This window comes from Wyeomyia smithii, chromosome 1 (assembly GCF_029784165.1).
Source record: "Wyeomyia smithii strain HCP4-BCI-WySm-NY-G18 chromosome 1, ASM2978416v1, whole genome shotgun sequence".
In the NCBI taxonomy this organism is placed as follows: Eukaryota; Metazoa; Arthropoda; class Insecta; order Diptera; family Culicidae; genus Wyeomyia; species Wyeomyia smithii.
In genome coordinates, this window is record NC_073694.1 from 30,708,581 (window position 1) to 30,728,172 (window position 19,592).

General features: G+C 43.5%; 6 protein-coding genes across 10 annotated transcripts; 4 read left to right on the plus strand and 2 right to left on the minus strand.

The window, feature by feature from the left end:
• Positions 1-794: 794 nt before the first annotated feature.
• On the plus strand, positions 795-7,265 carry LOC129734039 (anaphase-promoting complex subunit 1). Its single transcript, XM_055695749.1, has 7 exons — positions 795-1,015; positions 1,081-1,481; positions 1,536-2,059; positions 2,111-2,438; positions 2,495-6,280; positions 6,346-6,685; positions 6,746-7,265. The coding sequence occupies exons 1-7, from the start codon at positions 992-994 to the stop codon at positions 7,199-7,201; spliced, it is 5,859 nt and encodes a 1,952-aa protein (XP_055551724.1). The 5' UTR covers positions 795-991; the 3' UTR covers positions 7,202-7,265.
• Positions 7,266-7,970: 705 nt separating this feature from the next.
• On the plus strand, positions 7,971-8,939 carry LOC129734052 (protein C19orf12 homolog). The gene has a single exon (XM_055695774.1). The coding sequence runs from the start codon at positions 8,263-8,265 to the stop codon at positions 8,683-8,685; it is 423 nt and encodes a 140-aa protein (XP_055551749.1). The 5' UTR covers positions 7,971-8,262; the 3' UTR covers positions 8,686-8,939.
• Positions 8,940-8,988: 49 nt separating this feature from the next.
• On the minus strand, positions 8,989-11,420 carry LOC129734040 (lysine--tRNA ligase). 3 transcript variants are annotated; one of them, XM_055695750.1, is made up of 4 exons: positions 11,363-11,420; positions 10,914-11,190; positions 10,425-10,848; positions 8,989-10,368 (listed from the first exon to the last, which is right to left on the minus strand). In XM_055695750.1, the coding sequence occupies exons 2-4, from the start codon at positions 11,036-11,038 to the stop codon at positions 9,076-9,078; spliced, it is 1,842 nt and encodes a 613-aa protein (XP_055551725.1). In that variant the 5' UTR covers positions 11,039-11,190; positions 11,363-11,420; the 3' UTR covers positions 8,989-9,075. The 3 variants fall into 3 exon arrangements, with proteins under 3 accessions (XP_055551725.1, XP_055551727.1, XP_055551726.1); XM_055695752.1 differs by lacking the exon at positions 10,914-11,190 and having other exon boundaries at positions 11,239-11,411; XM_055695751.1 differs by lacking the exon at positions 11,363-11,420 and having other exon boundaries at positions 10,914-11,215.
• A 1,958-nt stretch (positions 11,421-13,378) lies between these two features.
• LOC129734047 (transmembrane protein 183-like) lies at positions 13,379-15,005 on the plus strand. 2 transcript variants are annotated; one of them, XM_055695766.1, is made up of 3 exons: positions 13,379-13,939; positions 14,007-14,269; positions 14,399-15,005. In XM_055695766.1, exons 1-3 carry the CDS (start codon positions 13,894-13,896, stop codon positions 14,864-14,866), a joined length of 777 nt encoding a protein of 258 aa, XP_055551741.1. In that variant the 5' UTR covers positions 13,379-13,893; the 3' UTR covers positions 14,867-15,005. The 2 variants fall into 2 exon arrangements, with proteins under 2 accessions (XP_055551741.1, XP_055551740.1); XM_055695765.1 differs by having other exon boundaries at positions 14,007-15,005.
• On the minus strand, positions 14,930-17,511 carry LOC129734041 (basic salivary proline-rich protein 2). The gene is made up of 4 exons (XM_055695753.1): positions 17,378-17,511; positions 17,143-17,258; positions 16,820-17,080; positions 14,930-16,761 (listed from the first exon to the last, which is right to left on the minus strand). The coding sequence occupies exons 2-4, from the start codon at positions 17,164-17,166 to the stop codon at positions 15,241-15,243; spliced, it is 1,806 nt and encodes a 601-aa protein (XP_055551728.1). The 5' UTR covers positions 17,167-17,258; positions 17,378-17,511; the 3' UTR covers positions 14,930-15,240.
• Positions 16,987-19,141, plus strand: LOC129734044 (DDB1- and CUL4-associated factor 13). Of its 2 annotated transcripts, XM_055695763.1 has the most exons (3): positions 17,543-17,616; positions 17,680-18,051; positions 18,115-19,141. In XM_055695763.1, the coding sequence occupies exons 2-3, from the start codon at positions 17,684-17,686 to the stop codon at positions 19,085-19,087; spliced, it is 1,341 nt and encodes a 446-aa protein (XP_055551738.1). In that variant the 5' UTR covers positions 17,543-17,616; positions 17,680-17,683; the 3' UTR covers positions 19,088-19,141. The 2 variants fall into 2 exon arrangements, with proteins under 2 accessions (XP_055551737.1, XP_055551738.1); XM_055695762.1 differs by having other exon boundaries at positions 16,987-18,051.
• The last annotated feature ends 451 nt before the right edge of the window (positions 19,142-19,592 follow it).

Sequence of the window (19,592 nt, forward strand, 5' to 3'; positions counted from 1 at the left end):
ATATGTACCTTGCAATTTTTTGAAAGTGTCCCCGTCCACTTCCTTAGCGATTTGCTCCATTTTTTATTTAAATCTTTAAAACTTGCGATGAACAAAAAAAAAGCCGTACAGGTAAACCACTGTTCAAAAAATGGCGCACAAATTCTTTTTTTTATTCTTCTTCGCTTGGTACTCAAAACCGAGTTATATTGATAAATTCAAAATTGAGTTATTCTAGATGTATTCAAAAATGATGTAAAACTTACACAGAATCACAAAATGATGGTATTCATTTTTTGACGTTTCCATACATCGTTTGAAATTGAGTTATAATTAATTCAGTCCAAGTGTTACTTTTGACGAGCGTGTAGGTGCGAACAGCCTTCAAAATCTCTTTCAACGCGAATAACCCGAATTACATACTCAAACTGTAATGTATTAAATCAGTGTTTATAAAAGGTGTCATTTGGCCAAATAGCCTCCGAGGCCGAGCTGTATACTGAGTATACTGATAGCTCGGCCTCGGAGGCTATTTGGCCAAATGACACCTTTTTTAAACACTGATTTAATACATTACAGTTTAAGTTTGTAATTCGGGTTATTCGCGTTGAAAGAGATTTTGAAGGCTGTCCGCACTTAGGTGAACACTCATATGTAATTGTCAAAATGTGCGTGATGACAAAAGCAAAAATATTTCCTTCCTTCTTTTTCGCATGCAAAAACCAAACAAATATCAGCAACACCGTCAACGCGAATTGTTGTGAAGGTTGTAAATGAATAAAAACTGCTTCAGCCTTTCTGGCATCACTGTTGCTGCAAATGGTTTTTTTTTCTTGGCAACCGTTGACTCTTTTCACAATTTTCTTTTCGTGTTTGATTCTAGCCGGTGTTAGCGTACTAAACACAAATTCGATAGAATCATTCGCCTTTTTCCGGAAAAACCGAGTTTTGTTATGTGTAAACGTTGTTCGCATTCAAAAATTTTGCAAATCTGGATGTGTTTAGTGAAGTAATGATTACCGCCTCGGAACCTTTGGTAAGCATTGATTCTTTTTTCTTTCTCCCCTGTGATGGACATTACAAGTGTTCTAACATTTGCAGGAATTTATTCCACGGGGACGTCTGGCGGTGGACGAGCACCCAGGCCCCCTGGTATTGAAAAAACCGGCAACGGTTCCGTCCGATTTCATCCTGCTGCAGCGGATGCAAGATGTTAACATATCCCTGGATGAGAGCCCATCCGAGATTTACGTACTGCGAGAGGTGTACGAGCAGCAAAAGTACGACACCGACGGTTGTCCAGGATTTCTTCTCGAGGCAAACGTGAACACGGAGGAAGAACTGTACGTTAAGGGTAATACGGCCGTTTGGACGAAAACCGTTGGCAATGAAGCAGCGGCACCCCACGTTTGTCTCACCTGCGAAAACACCATAAAGTTTGCTTTCTTCGGGTCAACGGGATTTTTCTCGGCTGATGAACTGGATAGTAAATCCCCTAAAAAGTAGGTTTCGTTTCTTCGAATCTGTGTCTAGTAGAATTTGTAATTTTATTTTAGGAAAGAGTGTGCCCCGTCATCCGGTGTATGTTTGCTGGACGGCAGTGCGCTGAGAGTTTACTGTAATAATGGCGAAAATTTCATCACCAGTATCGAGTGTCCAATTTCTAATGTATATGTTACCCAACACTGTGTTTTGCTAGAAAAAGAATCCTCCAGTTCACTGTTGGAGACACACACCATACCAATGCCAAGATTGTTTTCGCTGGCCCATCCGCTGGATGAAATGTCTCCGGTACTGATTAAGATGAACAATGCTACCGTCTATCTAACGGAGGCCGAGTACCGGTTGGTATTCTCGTGTGAAGATAATGATTTAATTTTGATGTTTGACGAGAAAACCGGTAAGCACTTTGTGTGTTTTCTTCGCAAAGCAACAGACGACGAAAAGAACTTGGTAGGTTGCGGAAACGAAAGTCTATATGGGTCACATGTAGCTTTTAATGTCAGTAGTAGTAATTATACGCACGGGAATACTCCTTCGCTGGTGGCGACCACACCGCAAGCGTTGTACAAAACTTCGCGTAAGTAACTGTTATTGAATACCAACCCTTTTGATAAATTACTCTGTTTAGTTCTAGCACGTCACAGTGCCTCGACCGCCGGTCGGCATAGTTTTGGCACCACCTTCAACAGCCCCTATATAAGCAACCTACAAATGGGACACACCAGCTCATTCAACATAAGCACCGCTGGTCAGTTGACTGGGTCGGGCAATCGAAATCATCTGCAATCGCAATCCCAACTTGGAGGAGCAACTCCACTCTCCAGACTGCAATCCACTTTGGGTGTGTCAGTGTCACTGCAAGATGTAAGAAAAATCGGCCAAGCTGAACCATCCAAACCAATTGTTCCGGAAATGTGTCTAGAACACATTTGGACAGACAGCACTAGCGTTCGAAAGTAAGTATGCAGTGAAGTTACAATTTATAGGTTCATAAAAAAAAGTTTCGTTTTAGAGAATTCAACGAAAAAGCCTCCACCGGGTTCTTACACGTAGACATGGTAAATGACTGCTATCTATGCTATCTACTACCACGCTCGGAGAAGCTCATGATGGTGCGTATTCAGGGATCCCTTTCAGAATCGAGAACAGTCACACTAAGCACGGCACCAGTGCATATTGCTGCTAAAGATGTTGTTTGTTTGAAACGCTTGAACTTAATGGCTGTTCTGGCGCCCTGTGGAACGTTAATGTTGTACACAGGTCCCGTCCAAGTGGGCAAAGTGCATGTGGCCGGCATCCTCAGTAGTTTCGTAACATCCAGCGCTCTGAGTACATCATTCAGCAGTGGTTCGCAGAGTTTTCCCCGTCGCAGCAGTTTATTGCCTTCGGCGCTCGTAACCCAGGCAGAGTCACGCTTCGATGAAGAACTTCACATGCTTTCTCCGGTGCAACCCTTGCCAATGACTTCAATTAGCATAGCCGCATCTCGGCTTAGCAATTGTCACAGCATCCGTGACGGAACGGGAAATCGTTTGACGTTGGTGTTTTCTAGCGAAAAAATGTTCCGCATCTCGCTCCCGACCATGAGTGAGTCGCAACTGATGTCGCGTTGTTTATTGGCCTTGCGGGAAGCCCTACCAAAGCATTTAGCGCTTGAGTTGCTTATCCGCTGGTACGGAACTCGCAATGCTCCGGGATCGCGCAATTTAAGCGTCGATCGGGAGTGGGATTCATTTCGAGCAATGCTTTTCCAGCAGCTGGGCAGACCGTTTCCTCCTGCCGAAAGTGGACAGATGAACAAATCCAGTGGTTCCAGCAAGTCATCTTTTGATGAACCGAAAAAAAGACGCAAAAGTGAAAACTGCCTCGGAAGTGACCAGGACTGGGAATTTTTGCTTAAGAACACTGTGCAGCAAAGGCCGGTCTTTGTCACTGACGCTGACACGCAGTCTGAGAACGAACTAGTCGCCTACAATCCAGGAAAAATCTTGTTCTCATATATACCAAAAATTCTATCAACGCTTCATTTAGTCTACGAAGACATGAAGCTGGATCCATTGCTTCGGAGTGAAATGAAATTGTTAGCGGAATGTTTGTACGAACTGGCGTTCGATTTGAAATTGGAAAAACTCCAGCTGCACTATTACCTGGATTTTCAGCATTTGATACATCTGCGTTCCTATTGTTACGTGAAGAAACAAGATATGGGCAAGTTTGTCATTACAGTAGAACAAGAATTCGAAAGCATTCCAAACATTTTCCAGTACATTTACAGCCTCATTGCTTGCACTGGAAACGCTACATTGACCCCATATCCGTTCTTTGACCGAGTGAATAATCGCAGCCGTGACATAATTCTCATCGTCGCCTATTTATACAAAACTAAAGGGCTTGCTAGCTGGATCACGCAGCAGTTGGAGAACATTCTAAGCAACGCCAAGCTACTGTCTCTGGCCAGTGGCGTAGAAGATATAATGACCAACACGGTTATTCAAGTGCTCATTAAACGTGGTTTCAATCGAACCAACATAGAACGACTACCGATAAGTATTTACTATATGATCGCTCAATTTTTGGAAAGCAACCGCAACAAGCCGCTCAATATCTATGAAGCAGAAGTGTACGAGTTACTGCTCCGTCCAGAACTGCTGGCCCATGTTACATTCGACGCTCAACAACAATCGGTCAGGTCGAAGAAAAATACTGCTGGTTTGAAAGAGCACTCACTGTCGCTCCGCCGAAAACCACAGCCGGAAGTAATTCCAAAAAACGAAGCAAAACAGGAAGAAAGCGGAATGGAGAACATGGATACAAAACTCCTACGGTTGAGATTCCCCGATGACTTGCGGATCAACGATGTGAAAACATTCCTCAATAGTTCGCAACCGGTGACGATAGACATCGTACAGGCACCGAACGTTTCCGATCACGAATTTATCGAAGAACAAGAAAAGCAGCTGTACGCACTGTGCATCCGCACGATGGCGCTGCCAATTGGTCGTGGAATGTTTACACTGCGCACGAGTCGTCCAACCGCAACTCAAATCCTGCCGGTTCCGAAGCTGTGTCTCACTGGCAAAGAGATTCATCGAGGCGCAATGATCGAGATCCAACAGCTGGAGGTGCCGCCCAACATGAACCTATGGCCTGCGTTTCACAACGGAGTCGCTGCCGGTTTGCGCATTTGTTCCGATACTCCAGACATTGACTCGACCTGGATTACCTACAATAAACCGAAAGGTGCCGCGGAAATTCCTACGGAGCATGCCGGTTTTCTGATGGCGTTGGGGCTGAATGGCCATCTGAAGACGCTTTCCTTTATGAGTATCTATGAGTATCTTGTGAAGTGTGACGAGATGACCAGTTTGGGTTTACTGCTCGGGATTTCTGCCACCCATCGGGGTACGATGGATACGAAAACCACTAAACTTTTAAGTGTCCATATCGAGGCCCTCTTACCCCCTACTGCTGTCGAGTTGGACATTTCGCAAAACATCCAAGTCGCTTCGCTCATGGGAATTGGTTTGGTGTATCAAGGCACTGCCAAACGGCACATAGCGGAAGTGCTTTTACAGGAGATTGGGCGCCCCCCGGGACCCGAAATGGAAAATTACGTCGAACGTGAATCCTACGCACTAACTGCAGGTTTGGCACTCGGGTTAGTAACTCTTCAGCAGGGTGAGAAATCTACCGCTTTGCGTGATTTGGACATTCCGGACACTCTCCATTACTACATGGTAGGCGGCAATAAGCGTCCCCTTATTGGGGCGCAGAAAGAGAAGTACAAACTTTCGTCGTTCCAAATTAAAGAAGGCGATACTGTGAACATCGACGTAACTGCTCCCGGCGCCACGCTGGCTCTTGGGCTGATGTACTTCCACACGAGTAACGAGGCGATCGCAAACTGGATGAAACCTCCGGACACAACCTACTTGTTGGATTTTATTCGTCCCGATTTGCTACTGCTTCGAATAGTTGCGAGAAATCTCATCTTGTGGGACAATATTCATCCTTCCACCGAATGGGTCTACAGTCAAATCCCACAAACACTTTCGGAGTTAATCAAAAATCGCTTGCAAACCGATGAATTACAACAACCGACCGACCATGAAGCACAGTGTCAAGCATATTGCAATATCGTTTGTGGCGCAGCCATTTGTATTGGATTAAAATACGCTGGTTCAGCTGAAGAGCAAGCTTTCACCACCCTGAACTATTTGTTAATATATTTTCTCGAAATCCACGCTCGTCCATTCGGGGATTACGCCGGAAAGCAAACAATAGAAAACTGCACTATCATGATTCTGCTTGCACTGTCAATGGTGATGGCAGGTACGGGGGACGTCCGGGTGCTGAGGATCATCCGAATGCTTCGATCTCGTTTTGGCCAGTGTCATGTAACATACGGCTCACATATGGCGGTCCACATGGCCTTGGGATTTCTGTTTCTCGGTGCTGGTCGGTTTACATTGTCCCGATCACCGGAAGCGATCGCAGCATTGGTATGCTCGATATTCCCCAAATTCCCCACCCATAGCAACGACAACCGCTATCATCTGCAAGCGTTCCGTCATTTATATGTGCTGGCAATCGAGCCGCGACTGTTCCTGCCACGGGATATCGATAGTGGCAAATTGTGCCTGTGCGAGATTCACTATCTGGAACGAGGCAAAACAGTGCCGGTAAAACTGATGGCTCCGTGTATGCTACCGGAACTCCATACACTCAGTAAGGTGTATGTGAACGATCCCAACTACTGGCATGTCTATTTTGATAAGGATAATTGGAGCATCTTAGAGTAAGTAGCCTCTTTTTTCTTCATATAACGACGTGACTTTTAATCTGTGCGTATTTTGCTTACAGAAAAATTCTTCAGGCTAGCGGCTGCATCGACATTAAGCAGCGGGCCGGCTGTTTATCCTATCTGGAGGATCCAAACCGTCTCAAAACGATGCTTAGTCATACTTTGACTGCCGATAAGTACAACTCATGGAAAATCGACGTTAAAAGTTTACTAGCCTTCTCCACGGATCAGCGCATTTCGAACGTTGCAAACAAATTTCTTCTGTTAGCGAAACGCAACGAGAACGAATCGATTTCGTCAGTTGAGCAGGACATAATTCAAACATTGATTTTGCAGACCTACTACTGCCTCACCCATGACAAAATGCACGGACTTTCGATCTTCATGAATCTAATGAATGTAAGACTGTCAAACCATTTTCCATAACAGTTCGTCCAATAGCTTAACTTCTTTTTACAGAATATAATCAATTTCGAATCAACCTGTCCCGCTACGGAGCTTTGGCAGTTTCGTATCCTAGCTGCAATCCTGGCACGTAAAAAAGGAATTCCAGAAGCCGATCTGCTGGTATCACCGGATTTACTGCAATCTTTGATCGATCGTATCAAACTGCTAATGGAACAATTACTGGATAAAACTAGCCATCTCATTCGTTCTCATGTGGTAGCTGCACCACAGGATCGAACGTTGAATGATCTGTTGTCCCAGCTAGCGCATAATGATCAACTGCGCGTAGCGCAGGTCATAACCTTCTACGATTTACCCATGAAGGTATTAAGCAATCAAACGCTCGAAAAACTCAAGGAAACAGACTATCTGCGATTTGTCATTAGTTTCCAGCAGCAACACCCACACCTTTCTATGCAAACCGTATGCTGTATAGCGGACGTTCTTGGATTGTCCACCAAAATTTAGCGGTGACGCTGTTGGATTGGGTGTTTCAATAAAGTTCTGCTGAGATGTAATCAAACTAAACTATTTAATCTGTTGTGAAAATCGCAATCGTCGGGATAAGGGAAAAATCGTGAAACTCTGAACCGTTTCAAGACCAATTTGAAGGTAAGTCTGTTACAAATTTTAAATTCAACACGTTGGGTTTGTTGTCGAATAGGTGTTTAAAATTGATTTGCGTATTAGGTTCACGTAAGGTTAGTCTTTTTAGTTATTAAGTTGCTCTGTTTCGCTGTGTCTTTATTCCGTATATATGAACGCTCCAGCTAAAGTAGTAGTTATATTAAAAGATTAGGAGGCATCCATAAATTACATAACGCTCATGGGGGGAGGGGGGTATCCTTGAGCGTTACGATTTGTTACATAGGGGAGGATGGAGGTAAGATCAGCGTTAAGTAACGAGAAATCTTTAGAGGGACCCTTCAAAAACTAGCATGTTTATTAAGCAAATTCTTCTATAGCGTTACGTAATTTTTATGGTGGGTAGGCGTTTGTGTTACGTTTCGTTACACATGGGGGGGTCCGAAAATTGGATTTTTTGCGTTACGTAATTTATGGATGTCGCCTTACCAGACATATGTAGTGAGGTCCGTAATTGTACGAAACTGATTGATTTATTTAAAAGGGACTTTACCTTCAACCGCTTTAACCAACCCCATTCGTAACTGAGGGAAAACGAGCCAATTTATGAATCATTTTTTACCAGCGTGTAGATATGTCAGCTGCGGTTGACGTTTTTATTTACTTGTCAAAATAGAGGTGCATATTTTATTTTTTCCCTAATTTCGTGAAATATTACTCAAAATAGATAAGAATTCAATAAATTTCATGCGGTCTGTTGCTTGACGTGTGATAAAAATCAGCACTGATACGTATAGGTGTTCCGAGAAAGCACTGGAATCATCCGTTACAGTTTTCTTGCATCATCCAAGCAGCAAGAAGCAATATATTTTACAATACTCAGCAGATTGTTTTCTAAAAAGGATTTTCGAGAAGGTGCTTGCTAGAACAAAAATAGTCATAGAATGCCTATCAATACGCGTGAACTAATGGAGGCGGTAGGAACTCTAACGGATAACGAAAACGTACGGGTCACGGTGAGGAGTAGTGCCAAAGGTGCTGCCATTTGTGGTGCTACCTGCTTTGTTGGTGGCCTTCTGGCTGGTCCAGTCGGTCTAGCAGTGGGAGGAACGATTGGTGCCGTCAGTGCTGGTATGATGAGCCGCGGGAAATTCCGTCCTGTTAGCGCGATCATTATGCATGAAATGAGTGAACGTGAACGAGAGCAACTGAAGGAACGTATAGTATATGCCTTGCGGGAATTCCATCCCACCGATATGGCCATGCTATTGCCACTGCTAATGGGTAATCAAGTAGCCCAGAGGGCAATCCTGAGTACCGTTGCGACGTTCATAACAAACGAGATGCGTATGCAAATTGTCGACTGACACCGTATTCACGGTTTACAATATCAGGTGAAGCAAGGAGTAATGATAGCGACGGATAGCTGAATCTAAGAGGGTATAAAAGTGTTGGTAAGAAACTCACGCTTTTAGAGGCAAATCTATAGATGCAGCCACTCTAGGGAAACATTGCACGAGGCTTTCGCGGATTTTACGGAACTGAACTTGTTATTTAAAATGACATTTAGGATAATTATATTTCATAACGTTGAAATAAAATTGCACGATGAAAATTTGTATTTAAATCGTCGTTCATCTTTTCGAATGTCCAAGTAAATTCACAACGCATTTTGTAGATATTTGTAACGTTCGAAGACTTTATTTGTAGATCGTGAAACAAGTTGATTACATTCGTACAGCAAAGACGTTCATTCATTACTTTGTAGGAACACTAAGGGCAGCCGCTTCCGGTGCGTGTCCACCTTGCCCACGATTTGGATCGTCCGGTTTCATGGCCGGAAACAGTAGGACCTCCTTGATATTATTGTTGTCCGTCAAAAACATAGTTAACCGATCGAGTCCCATACCCCATCCACCGGTGGGTGGCAGACCGTACTCCAGCGCTGTGCAAAAGTTTTCATCGACCAGCTGAGCCTCGTCATCCCCGGCAGCTTTATCGGCAGCCTGTTGCTCGAAACGTTCCCGCTGAACGGCAGGATCGTTCAACTCCGTATAAGCGTTACAAATTTCCTTCTTCATGACGAACAGTTCGAAACGCTCGGTTAACCCTGAAGCAGAACGATGATACTTGGCCAGCGGTGACATAATTTGCGGATGATCACAAATGAATGTCGGATTGATACAATTCTCTTCGAGAAATTCGCCAACCAGTTTGTCCAGCAAACGGGCCGTCGTTCTAGGTGGCGGACACTCTACCTCGTGCTTGGTACATAAATCGCTCAAAAACTGGTTTGCCTCCGCGGTGTTTAGTTTATTCGCCACTGGGAACTTGACTTGAAGGGCCTCCTCCAAAGAGCTGATCATCGAGATTCGCTTGAAGGGAGGCGTAAAATCAATTTCAAATTCTTGATCCTCCGGTCCTTTTGGGTGATATTTTATCTTGTAGCTACCATGAATGCTTTTAACCATTCCGGAGACCATTTTCTCCGTCATGTCAATAATGTCGTTGTAATCCGCATATGCCATATAGAATTCGCATGTTGTAAACTCGGGATTATGCGTCAAATCAATGCCCTCATTTCGAAACTGTCGGCCAATTTCATACACTCGGTCTAGGCCACCAACGGTTAACATTTTTAAGTACAACTCTGGCGCAATTCTGAGAAACAAGTCCATGTTAAGTTCGTTGTGATGAGTGACGAACGGTTTGGCGGTTGCTCCACCAGCTATCATATTCATCATTGGTGTTTCCACTTCCAGGAATCCCATGTTATCTAGAAACCGCCGCACATAGCTGATAATTTTAGCACGTACACAGAATATATCACGCACATGATTGTTCAGAATCAAATCTAAATATCGCTGCCGGAAGCGAGTTTCTTTGTCCTTCAAACCATAATGCAGATGCGGCAACATGTGTAAACAAGGCGACAATAATTTCAACTTTTTCGGAATAACTGACAGCTCGCCCTTCTTGGTTTTTCCCGGATAACCTTGGATACCCACTATGTCACCGCGCCGCAAGCGGGAGGTATCTTCGACAAAAGCCTGAAACATATTAAATTTTAAAAACAAAAATTGAGAAACATGTAAGAGCATTTTACCGCTTCACTTTCGTAAAGTTTAGCGTTGGCCATCACTTGCAGCTTTACCCCTTCCCCTCGCAAATCATAGAATATCAATTTACCACCAGACTCACGAATAGCGTGAATTCTACCGGCAACAGAGAGACTATCCTGCTCCAACATATCGCCGTCCTTGAGGTCATTGTACTTTTCAATAAAAGCCTCCAAGGAGCAACTGACATGAAATTTATGCGGGTAGGGATGCGTTTCAGGGTCCTTTTTCAATTCAGCAACCGCCGAACTGCGCAGCTTAAAATACTCGTTCGGAGAAATTTCCTCTTCATTTATTTTGGCTTCGGCCTTTTGCTTAGCACCCGTCGCAGGGCTAACTTTTGCAGCCTGGTTCTCTTTCTCCTCCTTTTCCTTAGCCTTCTGTTCGGCCTTGAGGCGTCGTTTCAGCTCACTAAAAAGAAAAGTACAAAAGAGAATAATCAGTGATACCTCAAAAAAGCGCAAAAAGTAACGCACACTTTTTGTCGGGTGGATTTCAGACGAATGATTTCATATAAGTTGTTCCCTCCTAGCCTCAGACTCAGCATTGCTGTTCTGTTCGCCGGTTTCAAGGAGTAAACAATTCGTCCAAAACTCAACATATTTTAAGTCAATTGTCCTCTTTTTCCGAAAGGGGAGAAAATGCAGTTTATCTGCATAAACACGTGCAGTTTTCCATCAGAATTTAACAACCGACCACATCCGCAAGAACTTATTTTCACATCACCTTTGTCCAACTCACATTCCTCACCATCTACGTGGAGAAGGTAAAATTGCATCAGTAATAATTGTTGGCACTTACTTTTTCGAAAGTTTCTCTCCAGTTGCTTCCGACATTGTCACTTTTTTCGATAGCAGAAAATACTGCCCAGAAAACTATTTCCGTCGGAAAAAGAACAAGAAATAATATTTATTAAAAAAGTAACCTCGTTTTTCGTAAAGCCGAACACTGCTGGAACTAAAAGAAAAAGAGAGCGGCGAACAGCGTTGCCATGAAGTTTTTTTTTTTTATTGCGCATAATGTTCTGCCCTGCGTTCGTCGGATTCATCTGATAGTCTTCAAAACGTTTTAGAGTCTAGCTTCGAAAAAAAATCCAACTCTTAATTAGTAAGTAAAATATTGTCGCATATTGACTTACTGCGTGAACTCATAGATTAAATTTGTGAAATTGACTTGTCTTCAAATCAGCAATGATATGGCAGCTCTGGTAACGATCACTGAGATCACAAACATCACGAAGCTGTCAGACTCATATATACACTGAACTGAAAATTTTAATCATAAATGATTAATTCATCTCGTGATTTCAGTTTATTTTTCAAGGGCGATGACGGGAATTTTAAAGTACTTTCTTTTCCAGCGGTTGGTTACAGAAGAATATCTGTTGACTGGCCTAGATTTAGTTCTTTGTTAAATTTTTTATTCTGAAAAAAAAAACCGTTACAATTTCTGGAGAATATAAAACAATGAGAAATGAATAGCAAGAAATATATTTATCGGCTTGATAAGATGTGTAAATATAGACTTCATTTTAAGTTCAGTAAAGCGGGCAATGTATGAAGTTTGCGAGGATGCGAAAATGAACGGGAATAGAAGGTGTGACTTTTAGGCTTAGAAAAATTTTTTCCCTCGTCCAGACTACAGACGGTGTTATGAACAGATACGCAAAGAGTGAGTTCGAAAACTTCAAGTGAACCGTCAAATCGAGGCTCCAAGTGTGCAAAGTAAACAAACTCATGAGTGTTACTTTTCGTACAGAATGTGTGTTGCAATCAGGATTAATTCTGTGAATCACGTGCAATTATGGTTTCAACGAAAAATGTGTTCATCATGCTCATATTATGAGTGATGCATTTAAAATTAAATAACTGTATAAACAAGCCATTGAAACTCAGTAATATATCCTTACAAAGTTTCGAAATTTCATTACACTTTCTAGTGCGTATGAAAAGTCATGCGAAAATAAATGTGGTTGCCAGAATTGTATAAAATAGAATATTAGCAAAGGGTTGCCATATTTACTGCTTTTCTCTTTGCGTATCTCTCTATTACACAGTCTCTAGTCCAGACCTAAGACAAGACGCGACAGCTGGCTTCTTATTTTTCTTTTCGTAACGGCCGTCATCCCCGTCGAAATTTTTTTGAACGTTCCATACCGTTGATGCCAGAATGATTATTTTTAACAACTTCTGCAGGTCAATGAAAATAAAACAAATTAAAATTGCAATATATAGGCGAATAATACTCAATTTTCTATTCCGCGTTCATTTTCGCATCCTCGCAAACTGCATACATTGCCCGCTTTACTAAACTTAAAATTTAAGTCATATGACAAAAATGAAATTAGTTCGTAAAATAGACTTCATCTTTTTCATCAATTTTTCATCTAGTTCATGGAGATCGTGGATGTCGAAACCTTTATCGCTTTGGACAAAGATTATTTCACCCGACCTCACCTTAACACTGGCTAGCGAAAGAAATTTCGAAAATATTAAAGGCATGCAATTATTTAAGGAATAGGTACTGTTAATGTTGTCCACGAGGATACACTAGAAAAGCCGGACAAAGAGAAGTTCATTGAGGAAGATGAGCTTACGAATGATGAAAACACAGGCTCAGGCTTTCCACATTAAGCCCTAACCAAATTACTGGGTCAAACAATCACGAGACCACTGGTTTGATTGCTGGACCAAGTACTGCTCTGCTCATGTCGCAGGACCAAAGCCTACACAAACTGAGCATCTTCTTTCCTTAGATAAAGTACTTAGGGGCCATTCACATACCACGTGGACAGATTTTTAACGATTTTGACCCCCCCGTGGACAAATGCCCATAGAAATTCTTCTTTTTTTGTACGGACCGTGGACATTACACAAAGACCTTCCCCCCCCCTAAGCTGTCCACGTGGTATGTGAATGGCCCCTTACTCTAGAGTAAATCAATACTGAGGTATTTCAACCAATTTTTTTGAGTTAGCTTTTTTGTATTTTTTCACAGAATATCGATTTGACAGACTGCAGAAGGGAAGAGAGTGTTTGACTTTATCAAACAGGAACAGCCTAAAAAAGACCATAGGAAATCAAGATTCAAGTGACCCTAACCCGTGGTTTTCCCAACACTATCTCAGCAGTGCTACGTGGAGATACGGATAGTGAGTAAATTTCTTCTATAAGGAATGCATTTCAAAATGTGGCTAGACCTAGAGTCTAACTGACCACAGCTATTGATGATCAATGGACCGCCGCAAAACTTCAACGATAAACGCTTCTTTACGAGAACAAATGAAATATTTGAATCACTTCAGCAGGCACTTTAATATCGTTTTTAGTTTTTAAATAGTTTATTTGACACGGCACGATACAATTTATGTTTAACTGAACTTTAATATCGTTGTTGTTGTTGATTCATCATGTTGTGAAATACAATTTATAAACAGTCAGTGGCAGTCAAGAAGAGATGCCCCTCTGCGTCAAACCTAAATCACGTCTCAGTTCAAAAAACGGTACGAACACTCTTTTATTTTTATTATTTTAAAAACATTAGTTAAAATGTCTGAATAAACTTAACAGATAACTCTAGTGATTTTGCTAGCACACCATCCAGTGACGCAGTTGAATTTAGCAACGAGGATCAAGACAAAAATATTTTCAGCGATTACATTATCGACATCTGGTATCTTATATCGGAATACATCCTGCCGGAAGATGTATGCAGATTTGCGCTAAAATGTCGCAAGACAGCCGAAGTTGTGCAGTCTGCCAAATTTTGGTATCATCTATACCGGAAGCACTGCAATGTATATGTTGACGATTTACCCGGCCGTCTGCAGTCGGTAAATATGATTATTTTGCACGGATTACGAGCGTGTACAATACGCTGTTTATTTTACACATATCCACCGTTTGTACATCGCATCACAATTGCACCCTATACTGATCCACATCGAATCACCGGCCGTCAGCTGGTTTTTTCCTGGTACCGTCAATATAGAACCGGATGGAATTATTACTTTAAGCTGAGATCACGTCCAATTCCGGGTAGCCGAGCAGAGCGGTCTACTGTTCTACAGAGGCAAAAAACTTACCCTGATTATCTGAAGGATATCTTCATGAATCCCGAGGAAGGTTGTCAGATTCTGATTGTTACAACCGAAGCTCTGCATATCATTCCCCAATACCAGGAACCCCTGTTCGTCCGCTCTTTGACGCAAACTTTGGCTCAAGGTATGAGCAAATATATGGTTCGCCTGAAAATGGCCAACTACTGTCAGCAGGTTGTGGATGAAATTGTCCTGGTACCAGTGCGGCGAGTACGACTACTTGATTGGTGGAATCCAAATTATTATCTAGAAGGCTCGACTATGGAGAGGGAAGAAACAGAGCAAGAGCAGACGTTTGAGGGCGCTGATGCTAGATACTGGGATGACTGAGCTTTAAAAAAAACAGTTTGTAACTTACTAGCTCTGGTCGATCAGTCCAAAACAAAAGCAAAGTAGACCACACATTTTCAGCATTAAACTGACTTTATTAGATATAATTCCAAAATACACATCTTACACAAACTTTAAACCTTGAATGTCAACGTCTACGTCTTTGAAACTATATCCATAGTTTGGCGCGTAATGTTACAAACTACTGCACCGGGGATCCACAACACGCGCGAATCGATAAACGGACACAGTGATAAAATAGTATTAGCAGCTAAAAGAATACAAAGAAAGAATGTTTTCCGCCCGGCGGTATCCCTCTGCTGGGTTAGTTGGAATTGGCAGACAAAAAACGAGATTCACACATTTTAGACCTGTTACTGTGGCGGTTGTCCATAGCCATAACCGTAGGCGCCTTGGGGTGGTGGACCTTGCGGTCCGGGCGGTGGCATTTGGCTGTTAGGGGGACGCTGATATTGATAACCCTGGGCTGCCTGTTGATATTGACCTTGGGGTGGCGGTATCGGTGAATAACCTTGTTGATGATAACCGTGCGGTGGATAAACCGGTGCCGGAGGAGGACCCTGACCTTGGGGTCCACCAGGAGCGGCTTGAGGGTAGCTGCCCGGTGGTTGTTGGTGTTGAGTTGATGGAGGAGAAGTGGCGTACGATTGTGGTGGTGGGCCACCAGTTTGTGGTCCCGGTCCCTGCGGCTGCGGGTAGCTGCCTTGGGGTGGATGTTGACCAGCGTTGGCCGGTGGTGATGTGTAAGCTTGAGGTGGAACAGGTCCTGGCGGTACAGCAGCAGCATAACCAGTGGAAGTTGTCGGGGGAATGGCTGAATGTGGTCCAGTAGTAGGCGGTTGATTGTTCGGACTGGATGATGTTTGACCCGCGGCTGGGCTCGATTGGTTAGTGTAGGTAGGAGCACCACTTGTTTGTGTTGAAGGAACACTGACGGGAACAACCGGCGGTTGACTGGGAGCAGAAGTCGTGGGAGGTCCATGGGAAACAGGTTGGCTAGAAGGATAGTTCGAAGGATACTGCTGTGGTGGTGGATAACTTGGTTGACCGCTTGCTGGAGGATATCCGGTTGGTGGCTGACCGTAAGCGTTTGGTGGATTCGGGCTGCCGTATCCTGGATAAGCGTGAGGCATTGGGGGCCCTGCAGCCGATTGTGGTGGATATTGGCCGGGAGGTCCATACATTTGGGGTTGTGATGTGGGAGCATTTGGAGGACCTTGCTGGTAGCTGCTCTGTTGTGGTCCCCCCTGGGGCCCTTGTGGTGGGCCTGCACTTGGATAGGGTGACCCTTGCGGAGGACCTGCATTGGTAGTCGGAGGACCATGATGATAGCTTTGTGGCGCATTTGGTGGATACCCTTGGGCGGGATTCGGTGGACCATAAGGTGGATATCCTGGTTGAGTTTGATAAGGTTGATTTGGTGGTGGATAACCAGGATAATGTCCATGTTGCTGGTACGGGCCACGTTGTGGCGGATAACCTTGCGCTTGCTGTGGCATTGGTGCTTGTTGAGGTGGAACACCTGGTCTACCGGGTTGACCGGGAACCGGTGGACCTTGATTTGGAGCAGTTTGAGCAGCAGTCGAAGTTGGTGGTGGAATCTGCGGTCCCCCACGGTAGCCACCGGCTGGTTGTTGATTTGGTGGAGGATGCGCTTGACTCGATGGAGGTTGGTTTGACGGTTGAGCACCGGCTTGCGATGATGGTGGCTGTTCCGGACCTTGTGGGGTTCCAGAAGGAACAGCTGCCTGATTAGGACCAGGTGTTTGCGCTTGCACACCGTGAGAAGGATCATTTTCATGCCCTGGTCCACCGCTGCTAGGCGGAACCCCATGCATTGAAGGGCCATTGCCATGCTGAAGCACATGAGGAGGCTAAAATCAAGCATTTCGTTAATAGATTTGATGATAGACGATAACTTATCGTACGTACCGGCAGTAACGCTTGAATATTATGCTGCGGATCAGCTAAATTTGCTAAGTACACCAAGTTTCGATGCAATGCTACATGATACGACATACACTCGTGCGCTTTGCCCATATTTTGAAAATCTTGAATGGTCTGAATGAGACCGGCGTTCTCGTCCAGAATTTTTTGAATGTGCATCGGGCTGGGAGGTGGACCACCACTTCGGTTCATCGGACCACCCGGTCCGCCACGGTTACCCGGGTTCGGTGGCTGCTGGGACTGTTGCTAAATGACATCAAAAAATATCACCGTTCGAAATATGCTACCAATAGCGTGTTGCTACTAACCTGCTGGGAATAAGCGACCGACATGTTTGTTTTTTTTCCCTAGTTTGAAGCTTTGTGCTGTATCTGGCTCAGCCTCAAACGCGTCCTTTTTGTAACCGGATTTTGGGGACTTTTACCTGAAATCGAAGCATAAATTTATTAGTAAACTATCTATCTATTGAAGCACTACGCGTTAAGCAACTTTTGAAAGCAAATTAAATGAGATTTGTATGAGAAAATTGGGAAATAAACTTACAACTTTCTAGCGCACAACTACAGTTTAGTAGGCAGCCATGCAAAAGAGAATCGTGAACGTTCTCCTTCTAGTAAATGTCACGGAGAACTTGAGAACGAACCTCACTGGGCGAAATGGTTGAAATATTTCAGTTTGAAGCCAGTCTAGTAGAAATAAATCTCGTTGATAGCCTCTTGCTGGTGCTGCTGTCATTTAGCATAACAGCGTGTTCTATTGACGAAACAAAATATTAAAATTTGGTTTGTTCTATTTTTTTATAATTAATTTCCTCTTCTCATTTATGAGCTGTACACTTCTATCAGCAAAATGAAGGTGAAAGTGATTAGCCGCAATCCAGACAACTATTTGCGTGAAACCAAAAAGGATATTCACAGGGTGTTTCGTAATTACGACTCCGCTTTGCACCCTTTCGAGGAAGCTCGCGAATACGTCCGGGCTCTGAACGCGACCAAGTTGGAGCGGGTTTTCGCAAAACCGTTTTTTGGAAATTTAGACGGTCACAGGGATGGTGTATCGGTGCTGGCCAAACATCCAAAATCACTGTCCCTACTGCTAAGTGGATCGTACGACGGAGAAGTCAAACTTTGGGACATACCGAACAAAAACTGTCTACAAAGCATCTTGTGTCATGATGGGTACGTTAGAGGAATTGCGTTTTCTACCGATGGTTCTAGGTTAGTATTTATTGGTTGTGTTGCAAACGTAAGGCAACCTAGAACAATGATTTCTGTTTTTAGGTTTTTTACAATCGGTGATGATAAAGCTATAAAAACGTGGAACGCGAACGTCGATGAGGAAAGCGAGGACCGACCGATACCTCTTAACACAATCCTAGGGAAAACGGTAATTACTTCCATTTCGCACAACTATGAAGAGCCCATGTTTGCGACTTGTGGTGAAACATGCCACATTTGGAATGAGACGCGTAATACACCTGTAAAAGCGCTCCAGTGGGGAGTGGATACATTGTACGATATCAAGTACAATCCGGTGGAAACCTCGCTGCTGGCTGCTTGCTGTAGCGACCGTGGCATAATTTTTTATGACCAGCGAGAAATTAAACCTCTGCGTAAAATCGTCATGACACTGCGACCCAATCAGCTAGCCTGGAATCCCATGCAAGCATATTACTTCACAGTGGCCAGTGAAGATTACAACCTCTACACGTTCGACACTCGACGTCTTAGAAATCCATTAAAAATTCACGGCGGACATGTTTCAGCAGTGACATGTGTCGATTATGCTCCTACGGGACGCGAATTCGTGGCCGGTAGCTATGATAAAACTATACGCATTTTTGACGCTCATAAGGCGAACAGTCGTGATGTTTATCACACCAAGCGAATGCAGCACGTGACCAGCGTAGGCTGGTCGTTGGACAACAAATATGTATATTCCGGATCAGACGAAATGAACGTGCGAATCTGGAAAGCACGAGCCGCAGAAAAGCTCGGTGCTCTACAGCCGCGCGAACGACAAGCCTTCAAGTACAACGAAGCCCTGAAGGAGAAGTTTGCTGCTCATCCACAAATTCGTCGAATCGCTCAGCATCGCCAGGTCCCGAAGGTGGTATACAAGGAACGGCAGAAGTTAGCGACCGTTAAGCAAAAGATGAAACGCAAGGAGGAGAATGTCCGCAAGAATTCCAAACCAGGCAAAGTTCCGTATGTGCCTGAAGCTAAGAAAAAGGTTTTACGCGAGGAGCATTGAATGATTTTGTTATAACTCAAAGCAAAGAAAAATAAATTAACTGTTTTGTAAGAATATTCCTGCCGCGGTTGAAGCACCTCCATCACATTCCATTTTCAAATTAGCCGCTAACTGTTAGGCGCAAAGCCCGAAAACTCCAAGTGCTCCATTCGTCAATACTCAGAATCAGTGCCCTAATGGTAGTTAAAACGCAAACTACGATTTTACCTACTTCTCTTCAAATAAGTAATAGAAAGGCAAAAGCAAACCCAATTCCCGTCAGCGAAAAATAAAGGCTGAGTAGAAGCTAATGTGATTTTTAAAAGCAAATTTATAAAACAAACTTGGTAAGAAATATTTCTCTAGACCTAAAACAAAACTTTATAATTATATCAACCAATCTGTAAAGCACAGCTTAGACATCATTTTTATATATGAGTACAAATTCAGCTAAGCAAAAACTTCAAGAGAGACATTGTTTAGTTTAGACCTTATGCTGAATTTGCTCAGGTGTTTGATGTAAAAA